The sequence below is a fragment of the Festucalex cinctus genome, chromosome 2, assembly GCF_051991245.1.
Source record: "Festucalex cinctus isolate MCC-2025b chromosome 2, RoL_Fcin_1.0, whole genome shotgun sequence".
Classification (NCBI taxonomy): domain Eukaryota; kingdom Metazoa; phylum Chordata; class Actinopteri; order Syngnathiformes; family Syngnathidae; genus Festucalex; species Festucalex cinctus.
This window is the reverse complement of record NC_135412.1, coordinates 18,815,268-18,832,225: the sequence shown is the minus strand read 5'-3', so window position 1 is coordinate 18,832,225 and position 16,958 is coordinate 18,815,268. Positions and strand designations below refer to the sequence as shown.

The window sequence follows — 16,958 nt, the reverse complement described above, 5'->3', positions numbered from 1 at the left end:
AAATAGTTATTCATCAGTTTGTTGTGTAAATATAAGATGAGATGACCATACCTTTATTTTGGGTATTATAACAGCCCTCAGAAGGTAACCGTAACTGTGATATGGTCTACAACAAAAATGAGTTTGACAACACTGGATGAGAACCCTAGTTTACAACCCTAATTTCAAACACAAACTCAAATTTGAAGCCCCAATGCTACATTAAAGCGTAACTTTGAAAGCCTAGCCAGAGTTTACAACCAATTTGAAACCCTAACATTAGTTTAAAACCCTGCTTTGAAACCCCAATACTAGTTTAAAATCCTATTTTGAAACCCTAACTTTAGTTTGAAATCAAAATTTCAAACCCAAACCGTGGTTGAAAAAGTTTTGACAATGACAATACGATACTAGTGTATAGTACCTGACTTGATTTACTCCATTATTTTAATAATTATTAAAAATATATAAAATATATAAAATATACACTTTTATTATTATTATTATTATTATTATTATTAGTAGTAGTAGTATTAGTAGCCTATTAGTATTTGTATTATACAGACGCTTCAATGCAAAGCGAGACTTGAAGGTAACTTTGTATTTTCTTGGTTGACAGTGACGTCACCAACACTAACTTATTTTTATTTCTTGACTTATTTTTATTTTATTTTTATTTTCTTGGTTGGCTGTGACGCCACCAACGAGCGGAAACAGGCCGTGACGTCAAATCCAAGATGGCGGGCACCCGTTCCACGATGAAATTTTGGAAGCCGGGTAAGTTAGTCTACTTGAGTGTTACTAGGCATCGGTTTCAGTAAAAACGAATCCAAATTCATTGGCATATAAACAGCATTACAAGCCAGTCATCTTTTGTGGGGTTTTAAGCCTCAAATCGGAATGTGCGCGATCTGTGCAGCCAGTCCTGCGGGAAGTCGCCTTTCACCGTTGCATTGCATGCATCCGTCTCCCGTGTGTTCAGGGTCCGAGGCACCTGGAATCTCCGAGGAACGTGAATTGAACACCGAGATCAGCGGTTCCACCGCCGTGTTCAATCCCTTCATTTCACTCTCCATCGAGAAGCAGCGACAGAAGCTTCCCGTTTTCAAGGTGTCCCCAACACCTTCTTTCTGCCTCGACCTCAACCCAAGCGATTGTGTCTCACCTTGGCCCAAAATGTTTGCCTTTCCAGCACAGAAACAACATCCTGTACTTGGTGGAAAGCTTTCAGACGGTCATCATAGTTGGGGAAACGGGATGTGGGAAGACGACACAGATCCCGCAGGTTTGTGCAACAAATTCACAACATAGAAGCTATGCAAAAACAATGGCTTAGTTTTCTCGATTTACACTTAAATAAGTATATATGCTCCACTTTAATGCTGTGCGTCAATGGTGGGAAGTAATACGGTCCATTCGTCAAGTACTTGTACTTTCTACATTTAAACCAGATATACAGTGGTGCTATACGAGTCGTCATTCTGTTGATTTTTGTTTTTTTTTCTTTTGCTTTGACTTGTGAGTGCAGACTTTAGATACAAGCGCTGTATGGTGACATGAACGCAACTGACATCCCAATGTTGTGAACAAGTCTTCAAATAGGCTTCAAACGGTTTATTGCCGCTACCATTGAGGTTTACTGTCAAAGTAAACATAAATGGAATTACTTGTGTTTTTAAAATGACTTTGACATGCTAACGGTTAGCATTACAACTCGTGACTTTTGATTTGACAAATTTCCATATTTGACAACAATACAGGCATAGATTGTCACCCTCTTACAATAAAGTCATTGTCATTTTTTAGAAAACAGGAAAAACTGATTGCTGATTATATTATATTTATTAATAATTTCATTTCATGGGTAGAATTTACGATATTTTTAACTATGGATGTAGCCCATTTGAGCACAAATGGCCACCACCCAATTTCAGACATTTAAAAAAAAAATATTATTATTATTATTATTATTTAATTGAAAATAGGTAATTGTTTTAACAGGGTAATGGTGATCTTTATCCTGTATGAAAAATGACAAATACTACGGCAGATTACTGAGTATTAGTAATAGTAGTAGAAGTCTGTTCTTCTTCATTTATTTCTGCATGACAATATTACAAAGTGCTGCCTCCCGGTGGCCAAGATGGTCACATGAGAAAGAGCAGCACACTAAATCGGATTGCAGCATTAAATAATGATGCACAAACATTTGAAGACGTACCATTTTATTATTTCTTTCTTTTTATAAAGTACACTACAGTGTTCCCTCGTTTTCCGCTGGGGTTAGGTTCCAAAAAATACCCGCAATAAATGAAATCCGCGAAGTAGTTAGCTTTATGTTTTACAACTCTTATAAATGTTTTAAGGCTCTAAAATCCCCGACCGCACAATTTATACACTTTTCTCATTGAGGCATTTACATGTTCTCAGATTTCTCTCTTGTTCAAACATTGACAATGTTCAAACCTTCATAAATTTTATAAAATGGGTATATTACTGTAAAAAAATATGCAAAATTGCACTTAAAAAAAAATTCGCGATACAGCGAGACCGCGAAAAGTGAACCGCGTTATAGCGAGGGAAGACTGTAGGGAAGAGTATTTTTTTCTCCTTATTTATAAACAAATACAAAAATATGTTTTTTCTTGGGTGGCTGGAACGGATTAAAGGCATTTCCTTTCATTTCAGTGGGAAAAGATGATTTGTGATAGAAATGTTTTGAGTCATGAGTGTGGTCACATGAAACAAATTAAACAAGTATCTCACAGCACCACTCCACCAATAGGCTTGTTACTTTTTTTCTTGGATGTCAACACACCCGAAAAACAGATGTAAATACCGTGACGTTCAAGTCAAATGCAGTTGAGATCTTGATTGATTGAAATCTAAAAAACGGAGGAAGCATTTTTTTATTATTTTTTTATTTTTTTTAAGCACAGAAGTTGAGCGTGAGTACTTTTGCCAGTCATCTGCACGGTGACGTGCGCAAAGTGTGACTTAACCTCAACGTGACCTCTTTTTCTGTGATGTGTCCCGGTTGGTGTTGCGTCAGCCGCCCCGCAACATTGATGTCATTCCACTTTGCCCGTTCTGCAGCGATCTTTTTCAATTTATCTCCCCCTCAGTACCTGCTGGAAGCCGGCTGGGCGGCCGAGGGGAGGGTGATTGGCGTGACGCAGCCTCGACGTGTGGCTGCTATCTCTGTAAGAGCTCTGCAGATGTCCTGCAATTGGCCTTCGAAAATCAGTTTGGACGCTCAAGGACAGCGGCCGCTTCTGCTTTTCCCTTGACAATTAGGTGGCTGGCCGCGTTGCAGAAGAGAGAGCCGCCCGCTTAGGACATGAGGTGGGCTACACCATTCGATTTGACGACTGCTCTGACCCTCAAGCGACAAGGATCAAGGTAGTCCTAAACACATAGTAAACTTTTGTCCTTCAAACATCGGCCAAAACAATCTTACAATTGGGCCAAATGACCAATTATTTTCACTTTAAAATGTTATACTGTAATCATAGAAAATCAAAGTTTCCGAAAGTACCCTGAAAAATGCACCATTTTGCTTGCGTAGCATTAGCAATTAGCTAGTGTGTAGCGTATGTGATTCCGTTGTCCCTAAGCGTCCTTTAAGCTGTGTAACGACACCCCAGTTGAAGTTAACTGTAAAACTAAACACCCAACAATAAGAATTACATCCCATTGTATATTTAAATACAAAACATGCCTCGTTCTTAAAACATCGCTAGCCTCGCGCTAATGCTAAAGCGAATGGAGGATCCCATTCAAATGCTAAAGGTAAGTTAGAGCATCGACGTTGGGAGTGTTTTTCCTTCAAATTACGAATATTCATACACAAATGTGTGGTAACACATACCCACAGTGGTAAGATAACTTTACGTCAAGTCACAAATTCTTCCCAATCTGTGAAAAACGAGTTATTTTAATGGAATTCAATCGCACTATAGTGTTCCCTCGCTATAATGTGGTTTCGCTTTTCGTGGTCTCGCTGTATTGCAGATTTTTTTATTTTTTTTCCAAGTACAATTCAGCATGTATTTTTTATTTATTTATTTATTTATTTAATTTACTGTAGTGTACCTATTATAGAAAATTTATGAAGTTTTGAACATTGAGAATGTTTAAACCAGGGAGAAATGTGAGAAAAAGTACGTAAATTCCTCGATGAGAAAAGTGTAAGAACTGTGTGGTAAGAGGCTTTAGAGCCTTAAAACATTTATAGTAAATGTAAAACATAAAGCTAGCAACTTCGCGGATTTCATTTATTGTGGGTATTATTTGGAACCTAACCCCAGTGGAAAATGGATTAGTTTACTTACACTTATATTTCAACAGGCAAAGATGATTTAGATATAATTGTTTTGGTAAATAAAAGTTGTCCGTATCTCGAGGCAACACTGTGTACAACACACAATTTCAACATTCATCTTCTTTTTTTTTTTTTTTTTTTGTCACTCTGCCTTTGGGCTTCAGTTCCTTACAGATGGAATTTTAGTCCGGGAGATGATGGCCGATCCGCTGCTTAAAAAATACAGGTAGTACCATGAAACTGCCAAGTTGCCTTCACTTAGTGGCTCCCTAGCAGTTCTAATGTTTTCTGCTTTGCTGTCTTTCTCAGTGTGCTGATGTTGGACGAAGCGCACGAAAGAACCTTGTATACAGACATCGCCATAGGCCTGCTGAAGAAGGTATCACAAGTTTCAAATAGAAGTCAGGGGTTTCAACTTGTTTTTAATTGCGGGCCATATCGTAGTTACAATTACCCTCAGGTTATCATGGATCAAATAAATAAATTAATAATAATAATAATCGTCATCATCATCATCATCATCATCATCATCATAATAAAACCACAAATAATAAAACCACAACACCTATATCGATACATTAGAGCTTTGACTTGTGTTTAAAAAACAAAACAAAAAAAACCACCTTGGCTGAATATACTTTTTTGTAATTATGCTAACTTTGTAATTGTGAAGTATAATAATGGAATGTCGATTAATTGCACAGCCCTATTGGGCACATACCTTGGTGTTATATTTACATTTTTTTTTTTGTTGTTGACATTGTTCACATTGTGGCTAGAATACAAGACATGTGGAAACCAATCATAACTGTCCCTGCATTTCATTCTTGTAATTTTATGTCTAATTTAAAAAAATGTGGCAAGATCAACATTATTATAGTTTTGGAATTTTTCATTTTAGTTAGTTTTGATTGTGTTTTGAGTATTGTTTTTTTTTAATTTAGTTAGTTTTAATTCGTTTTCAGGGTGGTTCTGTTAGTTTTTATTAGTTTTAGTTATTTAATAAATGCTTCGTTTGAGTTAGTTTCAGTATTAGTTTTGTTTTGTTTTTTTTTTTTTTTTTTTTTTTTAAATGTGTATTACTTGTGCCCAACATTTCTATAAAATCCTCTCCAAAGGCTCATGCATTAAATTAATTACCAAAGACTAAAACGAAGGATATTTTTCCTATAATTACATTTAGTTTTAGTTGGTTTTGTAAACATAAAATATAGTTGCAGTTATTTTCATTTTTTTAATAAAAAGCATTTTGATTTTTATTGTATTTGTTAACAAAATAGTTTTTTGAATTTATTTTTTTATTTTTTCGTTAGTTTTAGTGAATGAAAATAACCTTGGGCAAGATGTCGCAACTGTAAGTTGAAAACCTTGCGAATGTTTTTCTTCATCAGATCCAGAAGAAACGCGGAGACCTGCGGCTGATTGTGGCGTCCGCCACTCTGGATGCCAAGGTAACGACGTCATTAAGATGAAGAGATATGATGGAATGGTGACAAAACCAAAGTCCTTGTCAGGTCAGATTGGGTACAGCTGACAAATGTGATGAGAGTGCAGTGGTCGGCGTCAGCTGAAATGTCAGTCTCGAGGATGTACGAATGTTTCAGGTACAGATCGGTGCCTTGGGTGGATTGCAGGTTCAATTCCCAGCTTTCCAGTCACATATCTCATATATTTGATAGTGAATCCCCGAGTCTTGTTATCCTGCTGTGAATTCATCAGTGTGCGAATGAGCAGTGTAAGGTTCAATAAATACAATTCCTGTTTCCGTCAGAAATTCCACGAGTTCTTCAACCTGAACGAGTCTGGCGATCCCAGCAAGGACACATGTGGCATCCTAACTGTGGAGGGCCGCACCTTCCCAGTGGATATTTTCTATACTATCAGGTAGGGAGTCGGGACACTGTACAATCTTCCGACTTGATTCTTGACACGGCACTGAAGTCTGTCTGTTTGGTCCCCAGTCCTGTACCCGACTATGTGAAGGCCACCGTGGAGACGGTGATGAAAATACATGAGGCGGAGGATGCTGGTGATGTGCTGCTGTTCCTTACCGGGCAGGTTTGAGCCTTTGTTTCTTCATTACAGTGATACTTAGACATACACGTTGGGTAGTTAAGCTTAATGCTAACATACAACGTACATACAACACCTCAGACGGGCTACCAAACTAGCATCTTTGTTCTAAAAAACTTGGTTTCAGTGACTAGTTTAATTACAATAGCGTTTCAATTAGAGCTGTCAAAATTAATTGATTTATCGACAATAATTGATTATTGAATTAATCGACAACTACATTAATAATTGAGTAATCATTTGGAGCCATTATTTTAATTTAAAATTGTCCAAATCCTCTGATTTCAGCATGTCAATAGTAATTCTTCACTGATTTCTGAAACAATGACCGAACCGGGATCATAGTAGAACATCAATCCCACTTTTTTTTTTTTTTTTTTTTAAATCACAATACGAATGTGAAGTACAAAATGACCACTGGTTAATAAACAGCAATCAGGGCAAAAATACTTTTGTAATTCTCTTAAATTTAAAATGAAAGCAAATCTGATTAATCAATTGAATAATCGATAGATTAATCCATTCTAAAAATATTCTATAGTGACATTCACTAATTTCAATTTATTTTTATTGTTGCAGTTTATTGCATTGCATTTATTGCAGTTGAGCTGCATAACACTAAATGTACAATAAAATATTTTTTTCATACTCTTACTAACATAAAAGTGGAAAAAATGTTAAACTAATAGAAATATGGCTTCATCTTTTAGTCATTGCTACGGTAATTTCATAATAATTCATAAAATTGAGTTAAAATTAAAAAGATGTACTGTATTATAAAAACGCGTGTGATATTGATTTGTGTTTAGGTAAATATTCTGCCACTAGATGGCATAATTGTATTTGTAAGATGTTGGTGACAGCTCAGTAAAATTTTTTTTTCATTTTAAGAGCTGTCTAATCTTTAACATAAAGTAACTTCTGCACATTTTTCAAATTTTAAACTTGACCCCAGTCTCCACAAATATATGCATAGTTACTAAATTAATTACTGCTAAATTTTGACGTGGATATGTCTGCTGCGTTGCGACTGGAATTCCTCTACATGCTTTCCAAGTAAGACGCATAAAAAAAAATGAGTGGCATTAAAGGAACTTTAAAATTAATGCAGTAATTTTGACACCCTAGATTAAAAAAAAATATTATTCAGGCATTGCAACAAACAATACAGTCATCTAAAATAATTGTAAAATTGTATACTAAAGTGATTAAAACCAAGCACCAGTCATGATAAATAAAAATATGCATCCACTTTCACGCCCTGTGCTGATCCTCTTTCTCTCTCTCTCTCGAACCCATTGTCGATATCGTCCTGCTTTGGATGTGTCCCGTCAGGAGGAAGTGGAGAAGGTGGCGTCCCTTCTGCAGGAGCAGGCCAGGTCCATGTCACGACACGGCATGAAGAAACACCTGCGCATTTTGCCAATGTATTCCGGCTTGCCTTATGCCGAGCAGATGAAAGTCTTTGAGCGGGTGCCCGTCACAGTTCGCAAAGTAAATATGCTGTCATGCATATGTGCAGTCTTTCACGAGACGTATTTTATGAATGCGTGTTACTTGCTTGTTGAAAATGCTTCTTCCAGGTGGTGGTGGCCACCAACATAGCCGAGACGTCCATCACCATCAACGGTATCGTTTTTGTCATCGATTGTGCTTTTGTGAAGCTGCGCGCGTATAACCCCAACACCGCCATCGAGTCGCTGGTGGTGACGCCCATCTCCAAGGCTTCGGCCAGCCAGAGAACAGGGAGAGCCGGACGCAACCGGCCTGGCAAATGCTTCAGACTCTACACAGGTGTAGAAAGGAGAAGATGGACCGTATTTTGTTTGTTTTTGTGAGTGTGCTCATGTGCTGACAATATTTTTTCTTTTCATCAGAGGAAGACTTTGAGAAACTGCCTGCCTCGACTGTGCCGGAGATGCAGCGTACAAATCTGGCTCCAGTTATTTTGCAGCTCAAAGCTTTAGGCATCGACAATGTTCTACGCTTCAGTTTCATTTCGGTGAGTGGAAAATGGAATCATTTGATTGACAACATGAACTGCTTTGTAACATTCTCCTTTATTTACTTACTTATTTATTTATTTATTTATGTATTTATTTTTGTCTATTGAGCATATACAACAAGCAACAGAAATGCTGCAATTAAAATTAAACAGATTTAAAAGAAAAGTAATTTTTTTTACATGCATCATCATTATTAAGCATACCTTACATGTTCAAAAGGGAGTAGGAAGAAGTAAAAAACTTATCAAGTCCTATCCTCTTACAAAAACATAACACAAGTTTACACATAAACAGCTGCACTTCTACGTGTATAGATATGCCAACAGCATTGTGCATTTAGTTGATAAACTCAATTTTTTTTCAGATATATAAATCAGCACAAAGGCTTACACATACATTTTTTAATTGCACTCAATTTTCCACATTTGCACTGACTTATACCTGATTAAAAGATTGTTGTTGTACTTTGTTTTTATACAATCTTTTTAAACACAACCAGTGATTCACACCTTTTCAAGTTAATTCCAAAATGATTCCACAAATTTACACACCTATAATTGAAACACACTTTTGCTTAATATTTGTTCTTATTTTTATTTATTTATTTATTTATTTTTAATAAACACTTGTACCCCTTAAATCAGGGGTGGCAAACTGCGGTCCTTGAGGGCCAGAGTCCTGCAGGTTTTATAGATTTCCCTACTCGAAGTGCAGCTGATTGCAATGAACAGGCTCGTTATCAGGCTTCTGCGGAGTTTGCTGATGAGCTGATCATGAATCAGCTGTGTTGAAGATGGGATAATCATTGTTTCTGATTTTAAACAACTTCTGAATATTGTTTCAAAGTAGGTTGTTGTGTACCTTGTACATTATTTGAGCTATTTTAAAATCAACTAGATCATAAAATGTTATTGCTTAATTTGATAAATACTAGTCATTTTGTTGGTTCTGTATATTTTGATAGGGTAATAATTCTTATTTTTTTGTAATTTGAAAAGAGGGTATTTGTTTTGTAAGCATTTCCCCATATTTCCACACAATAGTTCAGATATGGTAATAATAATGAGCAATATAATGTATATAATGACTTCTTATACAAAACATCCTTCGTTTTGTAAAGTATCCCTATAATTTTGGACACTTTCCTTTTAACATTGCCTATGTGAGACTTCCAGCTTAATCTTTCATCAATAACTACACCAAGAAATGTATTTTCATACACTTTCTATTTTATTAGAAAGTATTCTAATTGTGACTTGGTGCTTGACCTGTCCAGTGTGAAAAACTGTCAACGTTGTTTCGTTTAAATTTAGAGATAATTTATGGGTGTCAAACCAATTTTTTAATGCTTGTAATTCATTTTCTGCCGTAAAATGAATTACAAGCATAAAAAAAAAGGGTATTTTTGCACATTGAAAAATTGCAAATGCTGTTCAGCAGTTTCTCATTTGTGGACGAGCAACCCTTTTTACACCTTTCTGGCAACTTGCTGTCAGCCTAACTGGAGAAAAAGTTGCCGTGCTCTCGCGAACTCTCCCAATCGCATGTTTTTTAGGCTGACCTCACTTTATATCCGTTTCGCACTGCTTTGCAGAGAGCGAGTGGCCATCCTACATCACTACAACACAAATAAAGTTTCTACAATGAATCTCATAGGTATGTTAGTAAGAACCAAATAAATCATATGGAGGAAAGTTGTCATTACAGTTGGGGTTCCTTTTAAAGCAAAATTAATTTGACATTGAGTCCTCCTCGGCAGTAGGTGGCACTACATGCGGCAGTTTGACACATCGGCAAATCGTCATCTGCGTCAGAAAGAAAAGTCTTTGCTCACATTTTTTTTTGTCATTGTGATAAACAAAATGTTCTATACAGTATTAAAAGTAGTAGAGGGATCAGTACTCTGTATCAGGGTTATTATAGTTGTGGAATTTTCATTTTAGTTAACGGTAGTTTTTATTTTGTTTTGAGTTTTGTTTTTTAAATTTAGTTAGTTTTGTTTTCAGGGTGGTTCTGATAGTTTTTATTAGTTTTAGTTTTTTTAAAATGCTAAGTTTTAGGTTAGATTTTTCAATATTTTTAAATGTGTATTACTTGTGTGCAATTGCAATATTTAATAAGCACCATGGTAAAATGAAAAAAAGTAACACATTTCTTACCTAGTGAAGGTGCTTTTCTATTAGCTGCTGCAAGATTACGTCACTTCTTTCAAACGTCTTTGTTCTGGTTAATATCAAAATAAATATGTAAAATCATCCCCAAAGGCTTGTGTATTAATTACCAAAGACTAAAGGAGATTTGTACTGTAATTATTGTTAGTTCTGGAAATATATAATGTAGTTTCAGTTAGTTTTTGTTTTTTAAAAAGCGTTTTCGTTTTTATACAATTTTGTGAACAAAATTGTTTTTTGAATTTTAGATTTAGTTTTTTCGTTAGTTTTCATTAACTAAAATAACTTTGCTCTGCATTGGTGAGTACACAGATGTGAGTACTCAGACTGGTATTGGTCTAATAATAACAAATAATAAGTGTCTTTCAAGGCCATGAATTAAACAAGAAAGTTAGTGTAAATGTGGAAGTCAACACTGTTGTAAGGAAAGCGTAAACTTTTTTTTGTTTGTTTTTGAAAGGGGTTGACCTTTTTTTCACTTGTGGAATTGATCATGTAATCTATTTTTTTCTTTTTAAACCCCCTCCAGCCTCCTCCAGCTCAGAGTATGGTTCAGGCGCTGGAGCTTCTTTTTGCTCTCGGAGGTACGAAACTGACGTGCACTGGGAAGCTGCATGCCTCCTTTTTATTGTTCATTTCATTCCGTGGCAGCAAGCATGTGATAATTTGCAGTCCTTTTCTCTCTCCATTTTGTAGGCCTGGACAATTACGGCCGTTTGACGGATCCCATGGGCGTGCGGATGGCGGAATTCCCCCTCAGCCCCATGTTTGCCAAGATGCTCCTGGAGTCGGGGAACTTTGGCTGCTCCAAAGAGATCGTCACCATCGCGGCGATGATGCAAATTCAGAATATCTTTGTTGTCCCTCCCAATCAGAAGAAAGCCGCCGTGAGGAGAATAACAGCATCAGCCTTTCCGATAAAGTGACAAAGCCGTTTCCGTAATCGAGCCTTTTCTGTCACCTCTCCCCGCAGGCGCGCCAGCACAGGAAATTTGCCGTTGCCGAAGGAGATCACCTCACCATGCTGAATGTGTATGAGGCTTACATGAAGGTACAGTGAGCGGACATTTCTCGTGTGTTTGGTTTCAGGAAGTCTAGAAAGTCTCACCTCGATGATTTTTTTTTTTTTTCGTTCACATTCTGCAGCACCAGAAAAGCTCCAAGTGGTGTCAGGATCATTTCCTCAATTACAAAGGTCTGCAGCGTGCCGTGACGGTACGAGAGCAGCTGAGGCGCCTCATGACCAAGTTCAAGGTTGTGTGGACTTCCAGCGAAGGTACGCCAACTGTTCCAACAATATGGAAGCACTGTGCTGACCACTTGCTAGCTAATGTCCACTTGCTTGATTGTCAATTGTTTGCTTGCTTGCAGGTGATCCTGATGTGATCTTGAGGTGCATTGTGGCGGGATTCTTTGCCAATGCGGCGCGAATTCACCACTCAGGCTCCTACCGGTAAACATTTTGTCTTCCTATCATGAATATATTTCTGCCGAAAGCGGACGACCCAAACCACTCCCCCACTAATGATGTGAAATTTCCGGCGACACACCTGAAGTTGACCCCCCAGGATTTTTTTCTTCTCTGCCAGGACTTTACGAGACGATCGCGAGCTTCACATCCACCCCAACTCTGTATTGTATGGAGAGAAACCGCCAAAATGGTTAGTATGTTTTTGTTGACAACAAAAGGTGCACCCAAAGTAAGTCTTAAGCTGTTCTGGCCAATTTGGAGTATTGGCATAGTATTTTTTCTTTTTTAAACGTAACTCTTAGAATTTTGGGGACATCCGCATAATAAGGGGTTTAAGATGGAACCCAGGGGCAGCAGATACAATGAAAACAGCAGAGGCCCCAGAATTGAACCCTGTGGAACACCATACGATCCGTTATACATTTGAATTCATATCGACCACTTTCTTTCTTTCTTATTTATTTTTATTTTTTTTGTGTGTGTGTGTGTTTGACGTCACGCGTCATCGCCAATCATTTGAGTCGTGTGTCCCTGGAATCCCTGAAACTGACTCACAGAACCAAAGTTCTTAACTCATTTGCTCCCAAAAACACATAAATACGTTCTATTTCAAATGTATTAGTTTCCCCACAATTCTAAGCTGATTTGTGAATAATGATTTAACTTAGCTATATTCTCATGCTAATTGCTGCAAAACGGAAACAAATAGAAATAAACTTTTTATTTTTTTTTTCCTGATGAAAGAAGAGGCTCTAATCTTTCTTTTGGTAGGTTCCATGTTTTTATAGCAATAGAACACAATATTCCGTGGGCCTTGCAAAATCAGTCAAAATACAGTAAAACAACCGGGAGACAAGGGGGTTGCTTCACTGAAAATGGCTGGGAGTGAATGAGTTAATATGTTTTTATGGCAACACTCTGCGACCACAGGGTTGTCTTCAATGAAGTGTTGCAGACAAGCAAATACTTCATGCGAGATGTGACTGCGGTGGAGTCGTCCTGGCTGGTTGAGTTGGCCCCTCACTTCTACAAGCAGGCTAAAGTAAGTCCAAATAAGGAAGTCTCTTGATTGATTAAAAAAACAAAAAAAAACAAAAACAAAACTTGGTCATATTGTAAATTGTAATTTGTTGCGGCGCCTTGTGGTATGCGTTCACTTTGTTCTGTGACCATCAAAGCATTTGTATCTCAAATGATCTTTTCCCATTGAAATGGATAGAAATGCCGAGAATGTGTTGCAGCCTTTTTTGTTTTTTAATAAGCAGAATTGGGACTCTCCAATATTGTACTTTATAACAACAAAAGACAATGTAAAGCAATTAAACAGTTTGTGCATCATGTTTTCATGTTGCAATCCAAATCAAAGCGTCCTTCTGGTGTGCCCGTTTTGGCCACCAGATGGCAGTATTGTCTAATACAGTCATGCGGACAGGTAGGAAATGTATTTAAGATAACAACACAATCCTGGATTATTTATTTTATTTTTTCATGATTGTGAGGGATTCTTCCAAACTTCAAATTAATGGCGTGGTTAAAATATCATAATTTCTTAAAATCCATATTTGCATGTTGAGGCAGAAGCTGTACTGCCTCGCGTGCATTGATCCAGATAGCATATTTGGTCAACAATTTGTTATGCTGATGGATTTGATTTTGCAGGTGAAACGTTGGTAGATGTCAACTTGTGTTGTTTTTATTTGGTCTCACCTTCTAACAGAATACATTTTGTCTTCTTTCTTTTTCAGCATGGTTCACTTGGCAGCAAACGATCCTGTATCCTCTAAACCTGTTCATCTTTTCACCCTCTCCATGTAAATAAATGTCGTATTTATTGATTGCGTCCACATACACACCTGTGACCATGCGCGACCGCTCTCAATTTTGATAGGACTCTCCTTTGTACTGAATTAGGTTTGTGCGAGCGCGATTGCTGATCAATGTGAGACGAGGTCAAACTTGTACATAGTCAGAGAAGGCTCAAGTCCGGGGAATGCTTGCTGTCATACCTGGTTCTAGGCTTTATTATTTTTTTACAAGTTGTACTCGTTGATTGCTGGATGATAAATTATGAAAACAAAAAATTGAAATGTTGAGGATGTTTCCCCATTTTGACCCGCTTTTCTTTTTCAATTTTTCCCTCTCATAACCTCGGTGCCTTTAAGGAACGTGACTGCTAAGTTGACCTGCAGTTTATTTTTTAATTTCTTGAAATGATCCCGCGATGACACTGTGAGAAGACCGTCGTTACCTTTTGCGTGAACAACCCGATTTTGCAGCCTTTTCACCGTTCTGTGCCCGTTTCTTTTAATCAGCCGATTTCTCATTTCATTCCTCAATGCATAAACGCACGAGCATTGTACGCGGAAAGCTGTGAAAACCAAACAAACTGCTTGTTTGTCGGTGTGGCGACTTTAAATGTAGTAAATGCACTCAGATGTAGCCTTAAGTCTCAAAACAACAAGCATTTAAAAAACTTTGAATGTCCACAGTACTTAATTGTCTCATCTTCTTTAGTACTGCAGTAATGTAGTTCAACAGCATAACTAGTTACTTGTGCATGTGCACTTACAAAGTGCGTCTGTCTTTAGGTTTTCCTTAATTTTCAGCATAAGCATCAACAAACCGTATATTACAAATGTGTCATGATATTACTAGAATTGCTATTATAATCCAGGGCATTCAGAAATGTAGACAGACGTGCATGATTTGTTGTCCCGCTACTGTAGTTTTTGTAAAAAAAAAATGTCAGCCCGCAGAAGCACAACGTACAGTAGCTAGGTCAACCAACTGTTGCATGTTTAATGGGCTGATACATATTCATCAAGTTAATAATTGTCACTTGCCATTTCTTCTCTTACATCCTCGAATAAAACCTTTCAACTGCATCAAGTGTCAGTTCTGTTGTTGGACTTTTAGTCAAGTGTGCAGGTTGGCCACTAGATGTCGCTGTTGGTCCACAAACGCAAAAGTACCGACACGTCCTACCAAAAAAAAAAAGTTACGGCACAATTTATTATATTTTAATGTTTTACTGAATCGCAAATAAATGTTTTTGTCGCTCCCATTTTAAAGTCACGTGACAAAGGAACATAATTATGTCGTTGCCATTATATGCTGTACATTACACGCACACACAAAATGGGCACATATGTATGTTACTGTAGCGGATCATTTCTTGCGTGTACAATACAGTTTAAGATTTCAAGATATCTGTGTATAATAACGGCAAATGGAAAATATTTAATTATAATATGCCTAATATCTGTCACGTATAAATAAGCTATTTGGTATGAATAGTGTATATTGTGCAGTTCTTTTGCACATTTTCCCAGCAAACTGGATGCAAATTAGACGTTCAAATATAACAATAAATAAGTATTTACTAAAAAAGCACAAAATGAAGACTAATACGTTGCATAATTGCTTGGGTGGTAACGATCAGGTATGGTAAGTAAATTTATAACACTTCATACTCACAAATTGCTTAACATAAACTAAAATATTTTAGGGTTGCACAACCATTAAATCAAAACAAATGTCACATATTGGACTAGTCTAAAGTAAACGTAAACTAATAGTATGAAAGATAAAATGTGCACAATTAACTGATTCTTGAGGCGAAGTGTCATGGAGGAGATAATACATAACGCCCCCCCCCCGCTATTGTCACTTCACGAAGGAAAAGGAATGTTTATTCTTCCTTTGTGCTCAAATACTACTATATTCCCTCAGTGTTACTACACCCCCTAGTGGAAGGATGTGGAATAGTGACATAGAAACGGAACTACTGAGAAACTATAGTTTAGTCTAGAGAAAATAAACAAATACAAATAAAAATATGTGGGTAAAAAAAATATGTAGGGTGGTTTTTATCTACTTTAATTTTCCTAATTCATTCTGTTTAAGCATTTCTATAGACAGCTGATTTCAACTCTACATAGTCACATAAAAGTAAAAATTCAAGACCTCCAACTTGAGAGAAAAAACATAATTAGGAATCGTTGCTGTATACAATTAAATTCTAACCTTGCTCTCGCAAGATGATTCTCGTGGTTTTTTGAGTTCACAAATTCCGGATAATATCCATCTGGCTATTGCCAGGTTACTTAAATACTGTAAAATTAAAAACAAGAAAATGCTCAATTTTTTTTCTTTACTGTAGATTTTACAGAAATGTGTTAGTGTTTTTTCCAGGCTGCAGTGGGTGTCAAAATCCCAACAATTGTTATTTTCATCTTTCTTTATTCAAGGATTTATACTAGTGTTCATCAATAACTTGAGTGAACATGACTTCACACCCGATAGATCCAAGAGTGACTGTTTGAGTCCCACAATAGCTTCCCGCTCCAATTTTTTTCCCCAATTTTATTTGACCAAAATATTCCCTTTTTTTTTTTTTTTTTAAGTCATGTTGTATTGTTATATGTTCATCCTGTATACAAAATTGTTCAAAATAAATGTTTGTATTTAATTTGTTGATATGTAATTCAAAGTAAATGTACAAAATGTTCGACTTTGTCTCCTCATTTTGTTATTTGTACAAACCAAAAGAGACTTTCACACACAGAAAAAAATATTCAAAGTATTAACTCAGATTTTAACGGTGGGTAGTATAGTTTCCTGAAATTGTTACAAAGATGGATTAATGAATTTATGGATAGAATGTGTAAAAACAGCAAAATAATAATAATAATAATAATAATAATTTAGCTTTTTTTCTATTGATAGGCTTCTTACCCGAGTCATAAAAAATATATATTAATTACAACTTGAGCAACATGACAAAATCACAATACTTACTTTTAACACCCTGTATTAGACAAAGGTAAAAAAAATATCAAAAACACAAATCCAGACCATTTTCAAAATGTTATTTATTATTATTATTATTATCATCATCATCATCATCCTTTTTTTTTTTATTTTTTTTTTTT

At 36.4% G+C, this 16,958-nt stretch overlaps 1 protein-coding gene across 1 annotated transcript; it reads left to right on the top strand.

The window, feature by feature from the left end:
- The first annotated feature begins 692 nt into the window (after window positions 1-692).
- On the top strand, window positions 693-14,909 carry dhx35 (DEAH-box helicase 35). Its single transcript, XM_077513484.1, has 21 exons — window positions 693-756; window positions 962-1,089; window positions 1,172-1,264; window positions 3,105-3,182; window positions 3,277-3,381; window positions 4,468-4,529; window positions 4,613-4,682; window positions 5,695-5,754; window positions 6,075-6,187; window positions 6,265-6,361; window positions 7,712-7,870; window positions 7,960-8,170; window positions 8,254-8,378; window positions 11,083-11,137; window positions 11,250-11,440; window positions 11,527-11,604; window positions 11,700-11,829; window positions 11,925-12,006; window positions 12,143-12,214; window positions 12,955-13,066; window positions 13,770-14,909. The coding sequence occupies exons 1-21, from the start codon at window positions 717-719 to the stop codon at window positions 13,806-13,808; spliced, it is 2,100 nt and encodes a 699-aa protein (XP_077369610.1). The 5' UTR covers window positions 693-716; the 3' UTR covers window positions 13,809-14,909.
- The last annotated feature ends 2,049 nt before the right edge of the window (window positions 14,910-16,958 follow it).